This window comes from Pelophylax lessonae (genome assembly GCF_965119305.1).
Source record: "Pelophylax lessonae genome assembly, chromosome: 5".
Lineage (NCBI taxonomy): Eukaryota > Metazoa > Chordata > Amphibia > Anura > Ranidae > Pelophylax > Pelophylax lessonae.
Genome location: NC_138772.1, coordinates 560639645 through 560657991, shown reverse-complemented (window position 1 = coordinate 560657991; position 18347 = coordinate 560639645). Strand labels below are relative to the sequence as shown.

Genomic DNA, 18347 nt, shown 5'->3' with positions numbered 1-18347 from the left:
GGTGCAGTCTCTCTCTCTCTCTCTGTGTGGGGAATGTGGTGCAGTCTCTCTCTCTCTGTGCGGGGAATGTGGTGCAGTCTCTCTCTCTCTCTGTGTGGGGAATGTGGTGCAGTCTCCCTCTCTCTCTCTGTGCGGGGAATGTGGTGCAGTCTCCCTCTCTCTCTCTGTGCGGGGAATGTGGTGCAGTCTCTCTCTCTCTCTCTCTCTCTGTGCGGGGAATGTGGTGCAGTCTCTCTCTCTCTCTCTCTGTGCGGGGAATGTGGTGCAGTCTCTCTCTCTCTCTCTGTGTGGGGAATGTGGTGCAGTCTCTCTCTCTCTGTGCGGGGAATGTGGTGCAGTCTCTCTCTCTCTCTCTGTGTGGGGAATGTGGTGCAGTCTCTCTCTCTCTCTCTGTGTGGGGAATGTGGTGCAGTCTCTCTCTCTCTGTGCGGGGAATGTGGTGCAGTCTCTCTCTCTCTCTCTGTGCGGGGAATGTGGTGCAGTCTCTCTCTCTCTCTCTCTCTGCGGGGAATGTGGTGCAGTCTCCCTCTCTCTCTCTGTGTGGGGAATGTGGTGCAGTCTCCCTCTCTCTCTGCGGGGAATGTGGTGCAGTCTCCCTCTCTCTCTCTCTCTGCGGGGAATGTGGTGCAGTCTCCCTCTCTCTCTCTCTCTGCGGGGAATGTGGTGCAGTCTCTCCCTCTCTCTGCGGGGAATGTGGTGCAGTCTCCTTCTCTCTCTCTCTCTGTGGTGCAATGTGGAGCAGTCTCCTTCTCTCTCTCTCTCTGTGGTGCAATGTGGAGCAGTCTCTTTCTCTCTCTGTGCTTTCATTTAGGGGGGAGATGAAGGAAGCTCACAGATGTTCCACATGTGAGAGGAGGAGAAGAATGACAAACAATGGAACCTTCTAAATACATTCCCAAAAGACGAATAAATAAAGAATGATGTCATGTGACTCGGGATGGATTCGGATTGTTTTGTGTTCGAATTACACACAATATGCGGGATTTTATGTCTTCCCGGCTTCATCGCTGTGGGCGGGGTCTATCTGCGCGGAGAAGATGGATTGGCATTATTGTCCTTCTCATCCGATGGAGGATAAACCTTTAACATGTGGAGACCCCGATGTGTTACATTGTTTAGATGGATTTATGGTATCATGAAGGTCAAGAGTGACGAAAAATGTTGTTTCTTAATTTCACAAAGACACAACATGATACACAATGATACAACGCTACATAGACACAATGATACAACGCTACACAGACACAATAATACAACGCTACAGAGACACAATGATACAACGCTACATAGACACAATGATACAACGCTACATAGACACAATGATACAACGCTACAGAGACACAATGATACAACGCTACACAGACACAATGATACAACGCTACACAGACACAATGATACAACGCTACACAGACACAATGATACAACGCTACATAGACACAATGATACAACGCTACACAGACACAATGATACAACGCTACATAGACACAATGATACAACGCTATACAGACACAATGATACAACGCTACATAGACACAATGATACACTACACAGATACAATGATACAACACTACACAGACACAATGATACAACGCTACACAGACACAATGATACAACGCTACACAGACACAATAATACAACGCTACAGAGACACAATGATACAACACTACACAGACACAATGATGATACAACACTACACAGACACAATGATACAACGCTACACAGACACAATGATACAACGCTACACAGACACAATGATACAACGCTACAGAGACACAATGATACAACGCTACACAGACACAATGATACAACGCTACACAGACACAATGATACAACGCTACACAGACACAATGATGATACAACGCTACACAGACACAATGATACAACGCTACATAGACACAATGATACAACGCTACACAGACACAATGATACAACGCTACATAGACACAATGATACAACGCTATACAGACACAATGATACAACGCTACATAGACACAATGATACACTACACAGATACAATGATACAACACTACACAGACACAATGATACAACGCTACACAGACACAATGATACAACGCTACACAGACACAATAATACAACGCTACAGAGACACAATGATACAACGCTACACAGACACAATGATGATACAACGCTACATAGACACAATGATACAACGCTACACAGACACAATGATACAACGCTACACAGACACAATGATACAACGCTACACAGACACAATGATACAACGCTACATAGACACAATGATACAACGCTACACAGACACAATGATACAACACTACACAGACACAATGATACAACGCTACATAGACACAATGATACAACACTACACAGATACAATGTGTGAGGGGTTAGCTCGGTAGCGAGAGAGGGTGACCCCTTGGGGGGGGGGGGGTGGGTTCGTTACACAGGGAGATAGCCGAGGAGTAGTTGAAAACAACAGTCTATGGTTTATTCTTGCAATTTTCTTCACACAAGTGCAAGCATCAAAAACAGCATAATTTAAAACAAACATAAAATAAAATAAACCCTGGCCACTTGGGGCGTCTACCTTCACACACACAGGAACCTACCTAGGGAGTCTGTCCCAACCTACTGCTGGGCAGACACTGCTGGTCATACAGCAGACAATCAATAGTCCATTTATTTTCTCTTCACACAGAAAATGTCCATGACCTCACCTTGAGAAGTCTTCAGCTGACTGCTCTCCTCAGCAATCAGTAGTCATCCTCTGGATAACTTATAGAGGCCTTAATTGCCTCATTCTGAATAGCTGAAGCTTTTTCAACGTCCTTACACCTTTCTGGCTACCTCTGCAGCCGACACCCTATAGTAATTGGTGAATTTTCTAAACAAAGCAGAAATGTATCTCCCGTCTGTGACAACATCCACAGATTCACCTGACTTCCTGTAACAAATGATACAGCACTACACAGACACAATGATACAACGCTACACAGACACAATGATACAACGCTACACAGACACAAAGATACAACGCTACACAAATACAATGATACAACGCTACACAGACACAATGATACAGCGCTACACAGACACAGTGATACAACGCTACACAGACACAATGATACAACGCTACACAGACACAATGATACAACGCTACACAGACACAATGATAAAACGCTACACAGACACAATGATACAACGCTACACAGACACAATGATACAACGCTACACAGACACAATGATACAACGCTACACAGACACTGTGATACAACGCTACACAGACACAATGATACAACGCTACACAGACACAATGATACAACGCTACACAGACACAATGATACAGCGCTACACAAATACAATGATACAACGCTACACAGACACAATGATACAACGCTACACAGACACAATGATACAACGCTACACAGACACAAAGATACAACGCTACACAGACACAAAGATACAACGCTACACAAATACAATGATACAACGCTACACAGACACAATGATACAACGCTACACAGACACAGTGATACAACGCTACACAGACACAATGATACAACGCTACACAGACACAGTGATACAACGCTACACAGACACAATGATACAACGCTACACAGACACAATGATAAAACGCTACACAGACACAATGATACAACGCTACACAGACACAATGATACAGCGCTACACAAATACAATGATACAACGCTACACAGACACAATGATAAAACGCTACACAGACACAATGATACAACGCTACACAGACACAATGATACAACGCTACACAGACACAATGATACAACGCTACACAGACACAATGATACAACGCTACACTGACACAATGATAAAACGCTACACAGACACAATGATAAAACGCTACACAGACACAATGATACAGCGCTACACAGACACAATGATACAACGCTACACAGACACAATGATACAACGCTACACAGACACAATGATACAACGCTACACAGACACTGTGATACAACGCTACACAGACACAATGATACAACGCTACACAGACACAATGATAAAACGCTACACAGACACAATGATACAACGCTACACAGACACAATGATACAGCGCTACACAAATACAATGATACAACGCTACACAGACACAATGATACAACGCTACACAGACACAATGATACAGCGCTACACAAATACAATGATACAACGCTACACAGACACAATGATACAACGCTACACAGACACAATGATAAAACGCTACACAGACACAATGATACAACGCTACACAGACACAATGATACAGCGCTACACAAATACAATGATACAACGCTACACAGACACAATGATACAACGCTACACAGACACAATGATAAAACACTACACAGACACAATGATACAACGCTACACAGACACAATGATACAGCGCTACACAGACACAATGATAAAACGCTACACAGACACAATGATACAACGCTACACAGACACAATGATACAACGCTACACAGACACAATGATACAACGCTACACAGACACAATGATACAGCGCTACACAAATACAATGATACAACGCTACACAAATACAATGATACAACGCTACACAGACACAATGATACAGCGCTACACAGACACAATGATACAACGCTACACAGACACAATGATACAACGCTACACAAATACAATGATACAACGCTACACAGACTAATGATACAGCGCTACACAGACACAGTGATACAACGCTACACAGACACAATGATGCAACGCTACACAGACACAATGATACAACGCTACACAGACACAATGATACAACGCTACACAGACACAATGATACAACGCTACACAGACACAATGATACAGCGCTACACAGACACAATGATACAACGCTACACAGACACAATGATACAACGCTACACAGACACAATGATACAACGCTACACAGACACAATGATACAACGCTACACAGATACAATGATACAACGCTACACAGACACAATGATACAACGCTACACAGACACAATGATACAGCGCTACACAGACACAATGATACAACGCTACACAGACACAATGATACAGCGCTACACAGACACAATGATACAACGCTACACAGACACAATGATACAACGCTACACAGACACAATGATACAACGCTACACAGACACAATGATACAACGCTACACAGACACAATGATACAATGCTATACAGACACAATGATACAATGCTTCACACTTTGCAGTCTATTTGCCTTTAGTAAATAAGCCCCATTGTGTCCAGTTTATGTATGATGTAATTTGTGATACATTGTGTCCAGTTTCATGCAGTCCTCTATGGTGGTGGTGGGGGTGCGTAGAATCCTCTATGGTGGTGGTGGGGGTGCGTAGAATCCTCTATGGTGGTGGTTGGGGTGTTGGGGGATGGGCCCTATGGCAGAGAGATTTGGGAGGTTCAGAGCTCAGTGTGTTTGGGTCGGAGTTCCACATTTTGGGTAACTTGTCACCTCTTGTCCAGGCAGAATACAGGAAAAAGTGGGGGCGGAGTCGATATGAGAATGGCGGCGTACCTGGCTGTGGCGCTGGTTGTCCTGAGTGTCATCGCAGAGGCGGAGAGTTCCAGCAACAGAGCGGTGAGGGAAAAATGTTCTACAATTTAATATGATTTTGATGGGGGTGTGGTGTGTATGAAGTGGGGTACAGAGCGCCCCCTGTTTGCTGAGTGTATAAATTGGGGTACAGAGCACCCCCTGTTTTCTGTGTGTAAGAAGTGGGGTATGGAGCGCCCCCTGTTTGTTGTGTGTATGAAGTGGGGGATGAAGCGCCCCCTGTTTTCTGTGTGTAAGAAGTGGGATATGGAGCGCCCCCTGTTTTCTGTGTGTAAGAAGTGGGGTATGGAGCGCCCCCTGTTTGTTGTGTGTATGAAGTGGGGGATGAAGCGCCCCCTGTTTTCTGTGTGTAAGAAGTGGGGTATGGAGCCCCCCCTGTTTGCTGTGTGTATGAAGTGGGCGATGGAGCGCCCCCTGTTTGCTAAGTGTATAAATTGGGGTACAGAGTGCCCCCAGTTATCTGTGTGTAAGAAGTGGGATATGGAGCGCCCCCTGTTTTCTGTGTGTAAGAAGTGGGGTATGGAGCGCCCCCTGTTTGCTGTGTGTATGAAGTGGGGGATGGAGCACCCCCTGTTTGCTGAGTGTATAAATTGGGGTACAGAGCGCCCCCTGTTTTCTGTGTGTAAGAAGTGGGGTATGGAGCGCCCCATGTTTTCTGCGTGTATGAAGTGGGGTACAGAGCGCCCCCTGTTTGCTGTGTGTATGAAGTGGGGTACAGAGCGCCCCCTGTTTGCTATGTGTATGAAGTGGGGTACGGAGTGCCCCCTGTTTGCTGTGTGTATGAAGTGGGGTACGGAGCACCCCCTGTTTTCTGTGTGTCAGAAGTGGGGTACAGAGCGCCCCCTGTTTGCCGTGTATATGAAGTAGGGTATGGAGCTCCCCCTGTTTGCTGTGTGTATGAAGTGGGGTATGGGGCACCCCCTGTTTGCTATGTGTATGAAGTGGGGTACAGAGCGCCCCCTGTTTGCTGTGTATATGAAGTAGGGTATGGAGCTCCCCCTGTTTGCTGTGTGTATGAAGTGGGGTATGGGGCACCCCCTGTTTGCTATGTGTATGAAGTGGGGTACAGAGCGCCCCCTGTTTGTTATGTGTATGAAGTGGGGTAGGGAGCGCCCCCTGTTTGCTATGTGTATGAAGTGGGGTACAGAGTGCCCCCTGTTTGTTATGTGTATGAAGTGGGGTACAGAGCACCCCCTGTTTGCTGTGTATATGAAGTGGGGTACAGAGCACCCCCTGTTTGCTATGTGTATGAAGTGGGGTACAGAGCACCCCCTGTTTGCTGTGTATATGAAGTGGGGTACAGAGCACCCCCTGTTTGCTGTGTATATGAAGTGGGGTACAGAGCACCCCCTGTTTGCTGTGTATATGAAGTGGGGTACAGAGCACCCCCTGTTTGCTATGTGTATGAAGTGGGGTACAGAGCACCCACTGTTTGCTGTGTATATGAAGTGGGGTACAGAGCACCCCCTGTTTGCTGTGTATATGAAGTGGGGTATGGAGCGCCCCCTGTTTGCTGTGTGTATGAAGTGGGGTAGGGAGCGCCCCCTGTTTGCTATGTGTATGAAGTGGAGTACAGAGCGCCCCCTGTTTGCTGTGTGTATGAAGTGGGGTACAGAGCACCCCCTGTTTTCTGTGTGTATGAAGTGGGGTACAGAGCGCCCCCTGTTTGCTATGTGTATGAAGTGGGGTACAGAGCGCCCCCTGTTTGCTATGTGTATGAAGTGGGGTACGGAGCGCCCCCTGTCTGTAAGTGGCGTTTGAACCTTTATCTGCAGAATCTGGGGTCCCCCTTGTCCTCATGCAGTGATGATATTCCTCTCAGTGGCTGGTTTTATGTCCGTTCACATTCTCTCTATCTGTATCCTGTAGGTGCGGAACTCTGCCCCTGCGGAGCCCATTAAGAGGCGGGGCGCTGTGACTCAGCGGGGGCGGAAGAAGACGATCTGGTCCTATAACCCCGGACACCGATCCCTGGCCTTCCTGGTAAGAGCGCTCAGAGATCGCCATCTAGTGGTGATAATTGGGGCTACACCACTATGGTTTGTCATGACAATATAAACTCTGATCTATGAAGGGGGTGGTATGACATGAACCCCTCCATGGCCACATACCCCCCCCCCTGTAATTTGTCAGGAGTTCTGTTACTTTCCATTTCCTGTAAATGGGTGACAACACTGTCCTTTCTGCAGTGAAATCACACAGCAGAGTTGTCACCCTGCGGACAGGAAATGGGGGGGGGGGAATCTATCAAGGAATTAATTTACTGAACATTATAATTCCCCCCATACAGGTACCAGAATATAGGATTTCCTATAGCGGGTCCCTAATATCCCGGAATGGTGTCACAGCATCATTTTTTTTCTGTGTTTGCTCAGGTTGCTGGAGAAGTAGAAGTGGTTTCCCCTCCCCCGGTGGATGCGGTGACTGGAGAGGAGTATCGATGCCTCGGCTGCTGCAGAGAGAGAGCACCAGTTGGGGTAAATTGCCCATGTGGGGTGGGGTGGGGGGGCAGGTACTGAGATTATAAAAGTAAAAATATGTCCACTTACAAGTCACTTTTACCAGGGGCAGATACCACCATGTCACCGAGGACAGCACATGGTCCCATCCCTCAGTGTGGCTGCAGCAGGCAATATACCCATACCAGGGGCAGATACTATGGTTTCACCAGGGACAGTACAAGGTCCCAGTCCTCAGTATGGCAGCAGTGGGTGATATACACATACCAGGGACAGATACTATGGTGTCACCGCGGATAGTACACAGTCCCAACCCTCAGTGTACCAGCAGCAGGTGACATACCCCCTACCAGGGGCAGATCATATGGTTTCACCAGAGATAGCACATGGTCCCAGTCCTTAGTATGGCAGCAGTGGGTGATATACCCATACCAGGGGCAGATACTATGGTGTCACTGGGGACAGCACAGGGTTCCAACCTTCAGTGTACCAGCAGCACGTAATATACCCATACCAGGGGCAGATATTGTGGTGTCACCGGGGACAGCACACAGTCCCAACCCTCATTGAGGCAATGGTGTGTGTAGCCTCTCCCGAACTCTGCACTCTGTGTATAGCCTCTCCTGAACTCTGCACTCTGTGTGTAGCCTCTCCCAAACTCAGCACTCTGTGTGTAGCCTCTCCCAAACTCAGCACTCTGTGTGTAGCCTCTCCGAAACTCTGCACTCTGTGTGTAGCCTCTCCCAAACTCTGCACTCTGTGTGTAGCCTCTCCCGAACTCAGCACTCTGTGTGTAGCCTCTCCCGAACTCTGCACTCTGTGTGTAGCCTCTCCTGAAGTCTGCACTCTGTGTGTAGCCTCTCCCGAACTCTGCACTCTGTGTGTAGCCTTTCCCAAACTCATCACTTTGTGTGTAGCCTCTCCCTAACTCAGCACTCTGTGTGTAGCCTCTCCCAAACTCTGCACTCTGTGTGTAGCCTCTCCTGGACTCTGCACTCTGTGTGTAGCCGCTCCCAAACTCTGCACTATGTGTGTAGCCTCTCCTGAACTCTGCACTCTGTGTGTAGCCTCTCCCGAACTCTGCACTCTGTGTGTAGCCTCTCCCAAACTCATCACTTTGTGTGTAGCCTCTCCCGAACTCAGCACTCTGTGTGTAGCCTCTCCCAAACTCTGCACTCTGTGTGTAGCCTCTCCCAAACTCTGCACTCTGTGTGTAGGCTCTCCCAAACTCTGCATTCTGTGTGTAGCCTCTCCCAAACTCTGCACTCTGTGTGTAGCCTCTCCCAAACTCAGCACTCTGTGTGTAGCCTCTCCCAAACTCTGCATTCTGTGTGTAGCCTCTCCCAAACTCAGCACTCTGTGTGTATCCTCTCCCAAACTCTGCACTCTGTGGGTAGCCTCTCCCAAACTCAGCACTCTGTGTGTAGCCTCTCCCAAACTCTGCACTCTGTGTGTAGCCTCTCCCGAACTCTGCACTCTGTGTGTAGCCTCTCCCGAACTCTGCACTCTGTGTGTAGCCTCTCCCAAACTCAGTACTCTGTGTGAAGGCTCTCCCAAACTCTGCACTCTGTGTGAAGGCTCTCCCAAACTCTGCACTCTGTGTGTAGCCTCTCCCAAACTCAGCACTCTGTGTGTAGCCTCTCCCAAACTCAGCACTCTGTGTGTAGCCTCTCCCAAACTCAGTACTCTGTGTGAAGGCTCTCCCAAACTCTGCACTCTGTGTGTAGCCTCTCCCAAACTCAGCACTCTGTGTGTAGCCTCTACCAAACTCAGCACTCTGTGTGTAGCCTCTCCCGAACTCTGCACTCTGTGTGTAGCCTCTCCCAAACTCTGCACTCTGTGTGTGGCCTTTACCAAACTCAGTACTCTGTGTGTAGGCTCTCCCAAACTCAGCACACTGTGTGTAGCCTCTCCCAAACTCTGCACTCTGTGTGTAGCCTCTCCCAAACTCAGTACTCTGTGTGAAGGCTCTCCCAAACTCTGCACTCTGTGTGTAGCCTCTACAAAACTCAGCACTCTGTGTGTAGCCTCTCCCGAACTCTGCACTCTGTGTGTAGCCTCTCCCAAACTCTGCACTCTGTGTGTGGCCTTTACCAAACTCTGCTCTCTGTGTGTAAGCTCTCCCAAACTCGGCACTCTGTGTGTAGCCTCTCCCAAACTCTGCACTCTGTACATAATTCACTCCTGGTATTAAATACCCCTTTGAGACCCTCCCACTGTTAAATTTGACCACACCAATTATTTGATGCGGTTTGGAGGGTGCATGTGTTTGGGGGGGGGGAGGAGGGTTTTGGGGGGTTGTGGTTGAGTTCCTGTACCTATTTTCTGAGAAAAAAAAGCCCTGGATATACCCATACCAGGGGCAGATACTGTGGTGTCACCGGGGACAGCACAGGGTCCCAGCCCTCAGTGTGTAGCCTCTCCCAAACTCAGTACTCTGTGTGTAGCCTCTCCGGAACTATGCAATCTGTGTGTAGCCTCTCCTGAACTCTGCACTCTGTGTGTAGCCTCTCCCGAACTCTGCACTCTGTGTGTAGCCTCTCCCAAACTCAGCACTCTGTGTGTGGCCTCTCCCAAACTCAGTACTCTGTGTGAAGGCTCTCCCAAACTCTGCACTCTGTGTGTAGCCTCTCCCAAACTCAGCACTCTGTGTGTAGCCTCTCCCAAACTCAGCACTCTGTGTGTAGCCTCTCCCAAACTCAGTACTCTGTGTGAAGGCTCTCCCAAACTCTGCACTCTGTGTGTAGCCTCTACCAAACTCAGCACTCTGTGTGTAGCCTCTCCCGAACTCTGCACTCTGTGTGTAGCCTCTCCCAAACTCTGCACTCTGTGTGTGGCCTTTACCAAACTCTGCTCTCTGTGTGTAGGCTCTACCAAACTCAGCACACTGTGTGTAGCCTCTCCCAAACTCTGCACTCTGTGTGTAGCCTCTCCCAAACTCAGTACTCTGTGTGAAGGCTCTCCCAAACTCTGCACTCTGTGTGTAGCCTCTACAAAACTCAGCACTCTGTGTGTAGCCTCTCCCGAACTCTGCACTCTGTGTGTAGCCTCTCCCAAACTCTGCACTCTGTGTGTGGCCTTTACCAAACTCTGCTCTCTGTGTGTAAGCTCTCCCAAACTCGGCACTCTGTGTGTAGCCTCTCCCAAACTCTGCACTCTGTGTGTAGCCTCTCCCAAACTCTGCACTCTGTACATAATTCACTCCTGGTATTAAATACCCCTTTGAGACCCTCCCACTGTTAAATTTGACCACACCAACTATTTGATGCAGTTTGGAGGGTGCATGTGTTTGGGGGGGAGTAGGGTTTTGGGGGGTTGTGGTTGAGTTCCTGTACCTATTTTCTGAGAAAAAAAAGCCCTGGATATACCCATACCAGGGGCAGATACTGTGGTGTCACCGGGGACAGCACAGGGTCCCAGCCCTCAGTGTGTAGCCTCTCCCAAACTCAGTACTCTGTGTGTAGCCTCTCCTGAACTCTGCACTCTGTGTGTAGCCTCTCCTGAACTCTGCACTCTGTGTGTAGCCTCTCCCGGACTCTGCACTCTGTGTGTAGCCTCTCCCGAACTCTGCACTCTGTGTGTAGCCTCTCCCGAACTCAGCACTCTGTGTGTAGCATCTCCCAAACTCTGCACTCTGTTTGTAGCCTCTCCTAATTTCTGCACTCTGTGTGTAGGATTTCCCAAACTATGCACTCTGTGTGTAGCCTCTCCCAAACTCTGCACTCTGTGTGTAGCCTCTCCTGAACTCTGCACTCTGTGTGTAGCCTCTCCCAAACTCAGCACTCTGTGTGTAGCCTCTCCCAAACTCTGCACTCTGTACATAATTCACTCCTGGTATTAAATACCCCTTTGAGACCCTCCCACTGTTAAATTTGACCACACCAATTATTTGAGGCGGTTTGGAGGGTGTATGTGTTTGGGGGGGAGGAGGGTTTTGGGGGGTTTTGGTTGAGTTCCTGTACCTATTTTCTGAGAAAAAAAAGCCCTGGATATACCCATACCAGGGGCAGATACTGTGGTGTCACCGGGGACAGCACAGGGTCCCAGCCCTCAGTGTGTAGCCTCTCCCAAACTCAGTACTCTGTGTGTAGCCTCTCCCAAACTCAGTACTCTGTGTGTAGCCTCTCCTGAACTCTGCACTCTGTGTTGTAGCCTCTCCCGAACTCAGCACTCTGTGTGTAGCCTCTTCTGAACTCTGCACTCTGTGTGTAGCCTCTCCTGAACTCTGCACTCTGTGTGTAGCCTCTCCCGAACTCTGCACTCTGTGTGTAGCCTCTCCCAAACTTAGCACTCTGTGTGTAGCCTCTCCCAAACTCAGTACTCTGTGTGAAGGCTCTCCCAAACTCTGCACTCTGTGTGTAGCCTCTCCCAAACTCTGCACTCTGTGTGTAGCCTCTCCCGAACTCTGCACTCTGTGTGTAGCCTCTCCCAAACTTAGCACTCTGTGTGTAGCCTCTCCCAAACTCTGCACTCTGTGTGTAGCCTCTCCCAAACTCAGCACTCTTTGTGTAGCCTCTCCCAAACTCTGCACTCTGGTTGTAGCCTCTCCTGAACTCAGCACTCTGTGTGTAGCCTCTCCCGAACTCTGCACTCCGTGTGTAGCCTCTCCCAAACTCAGCACTCTGTGTGTAGCCTCTCCCGAACTCAGCACTCTGTGTGTAGCCTCTCCCGAACTCAGTACTCTGTGTGTAGCCTCTCCCGAACTCTGCACTCTGTGTGTAGCCTCTCCTGAACTCTGCACTCTGTGTGTAGCCTCTCCCAAACTCTGCACACTGTACATAATTCACTCCTGGTTTTAAATACCCCTTTGAGACCCTCCCACTGTTACATTTGACCACACCAACTATTTGATGCGGATTGGAGGGTGTATGTGTTTGGGGGGGAGGAGGGTTTTGGGGGGTCGTGGTTGAGTTCCTGTACCTATTTTCCCAGCCCTCAGTGTGGCAGCAGTGGGGGTTATATATATATATATCCATACCAGGGGCAGATACTGTGGTTTTACCGGGGACAGAATAGGGTCCCATCGCCAGCATCAGGTGATGAATTACATACAGTATGTCCCCCCTGGAATTCATAGATTGTATCAGTAACCCATATATGTGCCCCCAGTGTTTGGTTTGGGTGTCAGGTTGAAGGTTTGTCCTTTTAGATGGAAATCTGCTGCTGATATGACTCTTTCTAGTCAAGATTTACCAGACAAATAGCTGAGCCCTTCTTGTTTAATTGAAAACAACTGAAACAGGAACTCTCCCGAACTCAGCACTCTGTGTGTAGCCTCTCCCAAACTCAGTACTCTGTGTGAAGGCTCTCCCAAACTCTGCACTCTGTGTGTAGCCTCTCCCGAACCCTGCACTCTGTGTGTAGCCTCTCCCAAACTCTGCACTCTGTGTGTAGCCTCTCCCAAACTAAGCACTCTGTGTGTAGCCTCTCCCGAACTCTGCTCTCTGTTTTGTAGCCTCTCCCGAACTCAGCACTCTGTGTGTAGCCTCTCCCGAACTCTGCACTCTGTGTGTAGCCTCTCCCGAACTCTGCACTCTGTGTGTAGCCTCTCCCAAACTCAGCACTCTGTGTGTAGCCTCTCCCAATTTCTGCACTCTGTGTGTAGGCTTTCCCAAACTCTGCACTCTGTGTGTAGCCTCTCCCGAACTCTGCACTCTGTGTGTAGCCTCTCCCAAACTCAGCACTCTGTGTGTAGCCTCTCCCAATTTCTGCACTCTGTGTGTAGGCTTTCCCAAACTCTGCACTCTGTGTGTAGCCTCTCCCGAACTCTGCACTCTGTGTGTAGCCTCTCCCAAACTCTGCACACTGTACATAATTCACTCCTGGTTTTAAATACCCCTTTGAGACCCTCCCACTGTTACATTTGACCACACCAACTATTTGATGCGGATTGGAGGGTGTATGTGTTTGGGGGGGAGGAGGGTTTTGGGGGGTCGTGGTTGATTTCCTATACCTATTTTCCCAGCCCTCAGTGTGGCAGCAGTGGGGGTTTTATATATATATATATATATATATATATATATATATATATATATATCCATACCAGGGGCAGATACTGTGGTGTCACCGGGGACAGAATAGGGTCCCATCGCCAGCATCAGGTGATGAATTACATACAGTATGTCCCCCCTGGAATTCATAGATTGTATCAGTAACCCATATATGTGCCCCCAGTGTTTGGTTTGGGTGTCAGGTTGAAGGTTTGTCCTTTTAGATGGAAATCTGCTGCTGATATGACTCTTTCTAGTCAAGATTTACCAGACAAATAGCTGAGCCCTTCTTGTTTAATTGGAAACAACTGAAACAGGAAATGACATCACCTCCATGTAGTTCCACTAGAAAGAACAATTATTATACCAACAGTGCACACTACCACCTAGTGGCTGAACTAGTAATCACTACCACCTAGTGGCTGAACTAGTAATCACTACCACCTAGTGGCTGAACTAGTAATCACTACCACCTAGTGGCTGAACTAGTAATCACTACCACCTAGTGGCTGAACTAGTAATCACAGTTTATTCTGTGAGAATGGTTGCTGCACTTCTATCTGTATGAACATCATGCTAACATTTCTCTTCTCTCTCTTCAGAGTAAAACGACCTCCAGCCCGCAGCCATCTAATAGAGTCGGTCGGCTCGTCTTACGCCCCGATGGTTTAGCTGTGATTGGAACAGAACCGAACTCTGTGAATGACCGGTGCTTGGGCTGCTGCGAGGACAGCGTGACTACCATCAATGGAGTGACGACGGTGACTACGGTGAGACCTGGGTAGGGGGATGAGAAATGGGGCACACTCAGATATCCCTGGAATATTCTAATTATTTCTGGTGTGATTATAATTACAAAACATGTAGATTGAGGTACAATGAGGAAATACATTCCTGCTCACAGGAGCTTACAGTCTAAACTGGGAGAAAGTCAGAATGTGGAGATGTGAACATGTTGTCATGATGGAGGAGACAGAGCTGCCATTGGGAGGTACTGGGGAAATCTTGGGGAAATCTGATTGGGTGGGGGTTGGGCTAAAAACTAAGATTTCCCGGAGATATGCTTTAACTCTCCAAACACTGAAATATCACTGACCTGCAGTCCAGATTGGTGGGACTCCCCCCCCTCCCCCATACTCTTCATTAGATATGGTATACATCTGGTGTGAATACTTGAAGGGATGGAAGGATGGCGATGAATCCTGAAGGTTTTTCATATTCTTAACAGTGTGGTACAGTCAGGGCCGGGATGTGGGGGGAGGGGGGACAGGCAGCTGTCCCAAGCACAGTTTTTTACACATAGGTTGGTAGGCACCTCATGGTGGGCTGCACCCTCCTCATCACATATCTGCCTTGCCTTTCATTTTGCTTCTAGCTGGTCCAGGACTTGGCATCTTCCCCCTGGGCACTGGATGTCCTAGTCTTGGCACTGAGCTCAGTGTCTGAATATGAGGCTCCTGTCACTTCAGACTGCGACCTGAAAAGGGATTAGGTGAGACTGAAGTGCGGCACCGCAACAGGCCAAAACGTTTCAGGGACTAAGCTCCCTTCATCAGTGCTTGTAGAGGAAAGAGATTGTTTATATGTGAGGATGAAATCCAAGCGTGTTCCTGATGAGAGATGCTCAGTATTGTGAGTTGTTTTCTGGCACACTTATCAGAGGCTGGAAGTTGAGTTTTTTAACACATTTCAGCAGTTAAGCCTTCCCCACCCCCGGCAGAAAAGTCCTGATGAAAAATCTGTGCATGTGAATATTGCACCTGAACCTGTGTGTTCCTGTGCCCAATATCTGCACAGAACTGGTCAGAATTTCCCCTCTGCACCTGGACCCACTGCCTGCACCCAGCCACTCCTTGTCCTGCTACACACGGCCACAGTCTCCTTGTCCTGCTATACCGGGCCATTCCTTGTCCTGCTATACCCGGCCACTCTATGTCCTGCTATACCCGGCCACTCCTTGTCCTGCTGCACCTGATCAGTACCTGTCCTTTTACACCTGGCTACTCTTTGTCCTTCTATACCCGGCCACTCTATGTCCTGCTATACCCGGCCACTCCTTGTCCTTCTATACCCGGCCACTCCTTGTCCTGCTATACCCCGGCCACTCCTTGTCCTGCTGCACCCGATCAGTACCTGTTCTTTTACACCCAGCCACTCCTTGTCCTGCTACACCCAGCCGCTCCTTGTCCTGCTACACCCGGCCACTCCTTTTTCTACTACACCCAGCCACTGCTTGTCCTGCTACACCTGGCCACTTCTTGTCCTTCTACACCCGGCCACTCCTTGTCCTGCTACACCTGGCCACTCCTTGTCCTGCTACACCCTGTGACTCCTTGTCCTTCTACACCCTGTCACTTCTTGTCCTGCTACACACGGCCACTCCTTGTTCTCCTACACCCAGTCACTCTATATCATGCTACACCTGGTCACTCCTTGTCCTGCTACACCCGGCCACTCCTTGTTCTGCCACACCCAGCCACTCCTTGTCTTGCTACACCCGGCCACTCCTTGTCCTGCTACACCGGGCCACTCCTTGTCCTGCTACACCCTGTCACTCCTTGTCCTTCTACACCCTGTCACACCTTGTCCTGCTACACACGGCCACTCCTTGTTCTCCTACACCCAGTCACTCTATATCATGCTACACCTGGCCACTCCTTGTCCTGCTACACCTGGCCACTTCTTGTCCTTCTACACCTGGCCACTCCTTGTCCTGCTACACCTGGCCACTTTTTGTCCTGCTACACACGGCCACTCCTTGTTCTCCTACACCCAGTCACTCTATATCATGCTACACCTGGTCACTCCTTGTCCTGCTACACCCGGCCACTCCTTGTTCTGCCACACCCAGCCACTCCTTGTCTTGCTACACCCGGCCACTCCTTGTCCTGCTACACCGGCCACTCCTTTTTCTACTACACCCAGCCACTCCTTGTCCTGCTACACCCAGCCACTCCTTGTCCTGCTACACCCAGCCTCTCCTTGTCCTTCTACACCCGGCCACTCCTTGCCCTGCTACACCCTGTCACTCCTTGTCCTGCTACACACGCCCACTCCTTGTCCTGCTACACCTGGCCACTCCTTGTTCTGCCACACCCAGTCACTCCTTGTCTTGCTAAACCCGGCAACTCTTTGTCCTGCTACACCCAGCCACTCCTTGTCCTGCTACACCCTGTCACTCCTTGTCCTGCTACACACGGCCACTCCTTGTCCTGCTACACTCGGCCACTCTATGTCCTGCTACACTCGGCCACTCCTTGTCCTGCTACACCTGGCCACTCCTTGTTCTGCCACACCCAGTCACTCCTTGTCTTGCTAAACCCGGCAACTCTTTGTCCTGCTACACCCAGCCACTCCTTGTCCTGCTACATCCAGCCACTCTATGTCCTGCTACACCCAGCCACTCTATGTCCTGCTACACCCAGCCACTCTATGTCTTGCTACACCCAGCCACTCCTGGTCTTGCTACACCCGGCAACTCTTTGTGCTGCTACACCCGGCCTCTCCTTGTCCTGCTACACCCGGCCTCTCCTTGTCCTGCTACACCTGGCCACTCCTTGTCCTGCTACACCCAGCCACTCCTTGTCCTGCTACACCCAGCCACTCTATGTCCTGCTACACCCAGCCACTCTATGTCCTGCTACACCCAGCCACTCTATGTCTTGCTACACCCAGCCACTCCTGGTCTTGCTACACCCGGCAACTCTTTGTCCTGCTACACCTGGCCACTCCTTGTCCTGCTACACCCGGCCACTCCTTGTCCTGCTACACCCAGCCACTCTATGTCTTGCTACACCCAGCCACTCCTTTGCTTGTTACACCCGGCCACTCCTTGTCCTACTCCCGGCCACCCCTTGTCCTGCTACACCTAGCCACCATCTCCAGGGAGTATCGGACAGAAATCCATCAGGAACATGACACCCCTTCATCAAGACTGAAATTGATATAGAATGATGTAGAAAAATAACTTGAAAAAAAAATAAAAATAAACACCTGGCTACTACTTGTCCTGCTACACCTGTTCACTCCTTGTCCTGCAACACCTTGCCACTCTTTGTCCTGCCACACCTGGCCACTCCTTGTTCTCCTACTCCCGGCCACCTTTTGTCCTGCTACACCCAGTCACTCCTTGTCCTGCTACACCTTGCCACACTTGGACCTGCTACACCTGGCCACTCCTTGTCCTGCTACACCCAGCCACTCCTTGACCTGCTACACCCAGCCACTCCTTGTCCTGCTGCACCTGGCCACTTCTTGTTTTCCTACACCCGGCCACACCTTGTCTTGCTTCACCTGGTCACACCTTGTCCTGATACACCCGGCCACGCTTTGACCTGCTACACCTG

The 18347-nt window shown here is 49.4% G+C and overlaps 1 protein-coding gene across 2 annotated transcripts in view; it reads left to right on the top strand.

Moving 5' to 3' along the window:
- Positions 1 to 5468: 5468 nt before the first annotated feature.
- Positions 5469 to 18347, top strand: part of LOC309555852 (uncharacterized protein) — a 31686-nt gene continuing 18807 nt past the window's right edge. The window contains exons 1-4 of one of the 2 annotated variants that reach the window (XM_082258018.1): positions 5469 to 5576; positions 7422 to 7535; positions 7928 to 8029; positions 14604 to 14771. In XM_082258018.1, coding sequence (XP_082114144.1) covers positions 5496 to 5576; positions 7422 to 7535; positions 7928 to 8029; positions 14604 to 14771 — 465 coding nt within the window. In that variant the 5' untranslated portion in view covers positions 5469 to 5495. Of the gene's footprint in view, positions 5577 to 7421; positions 7536 to 7927; positions 8030 to 14603; positions 14783 to 18347 lie in introns of both variants that reach the window. The other variant, XM_082258019.1, reaches the window with a different exon arrangement.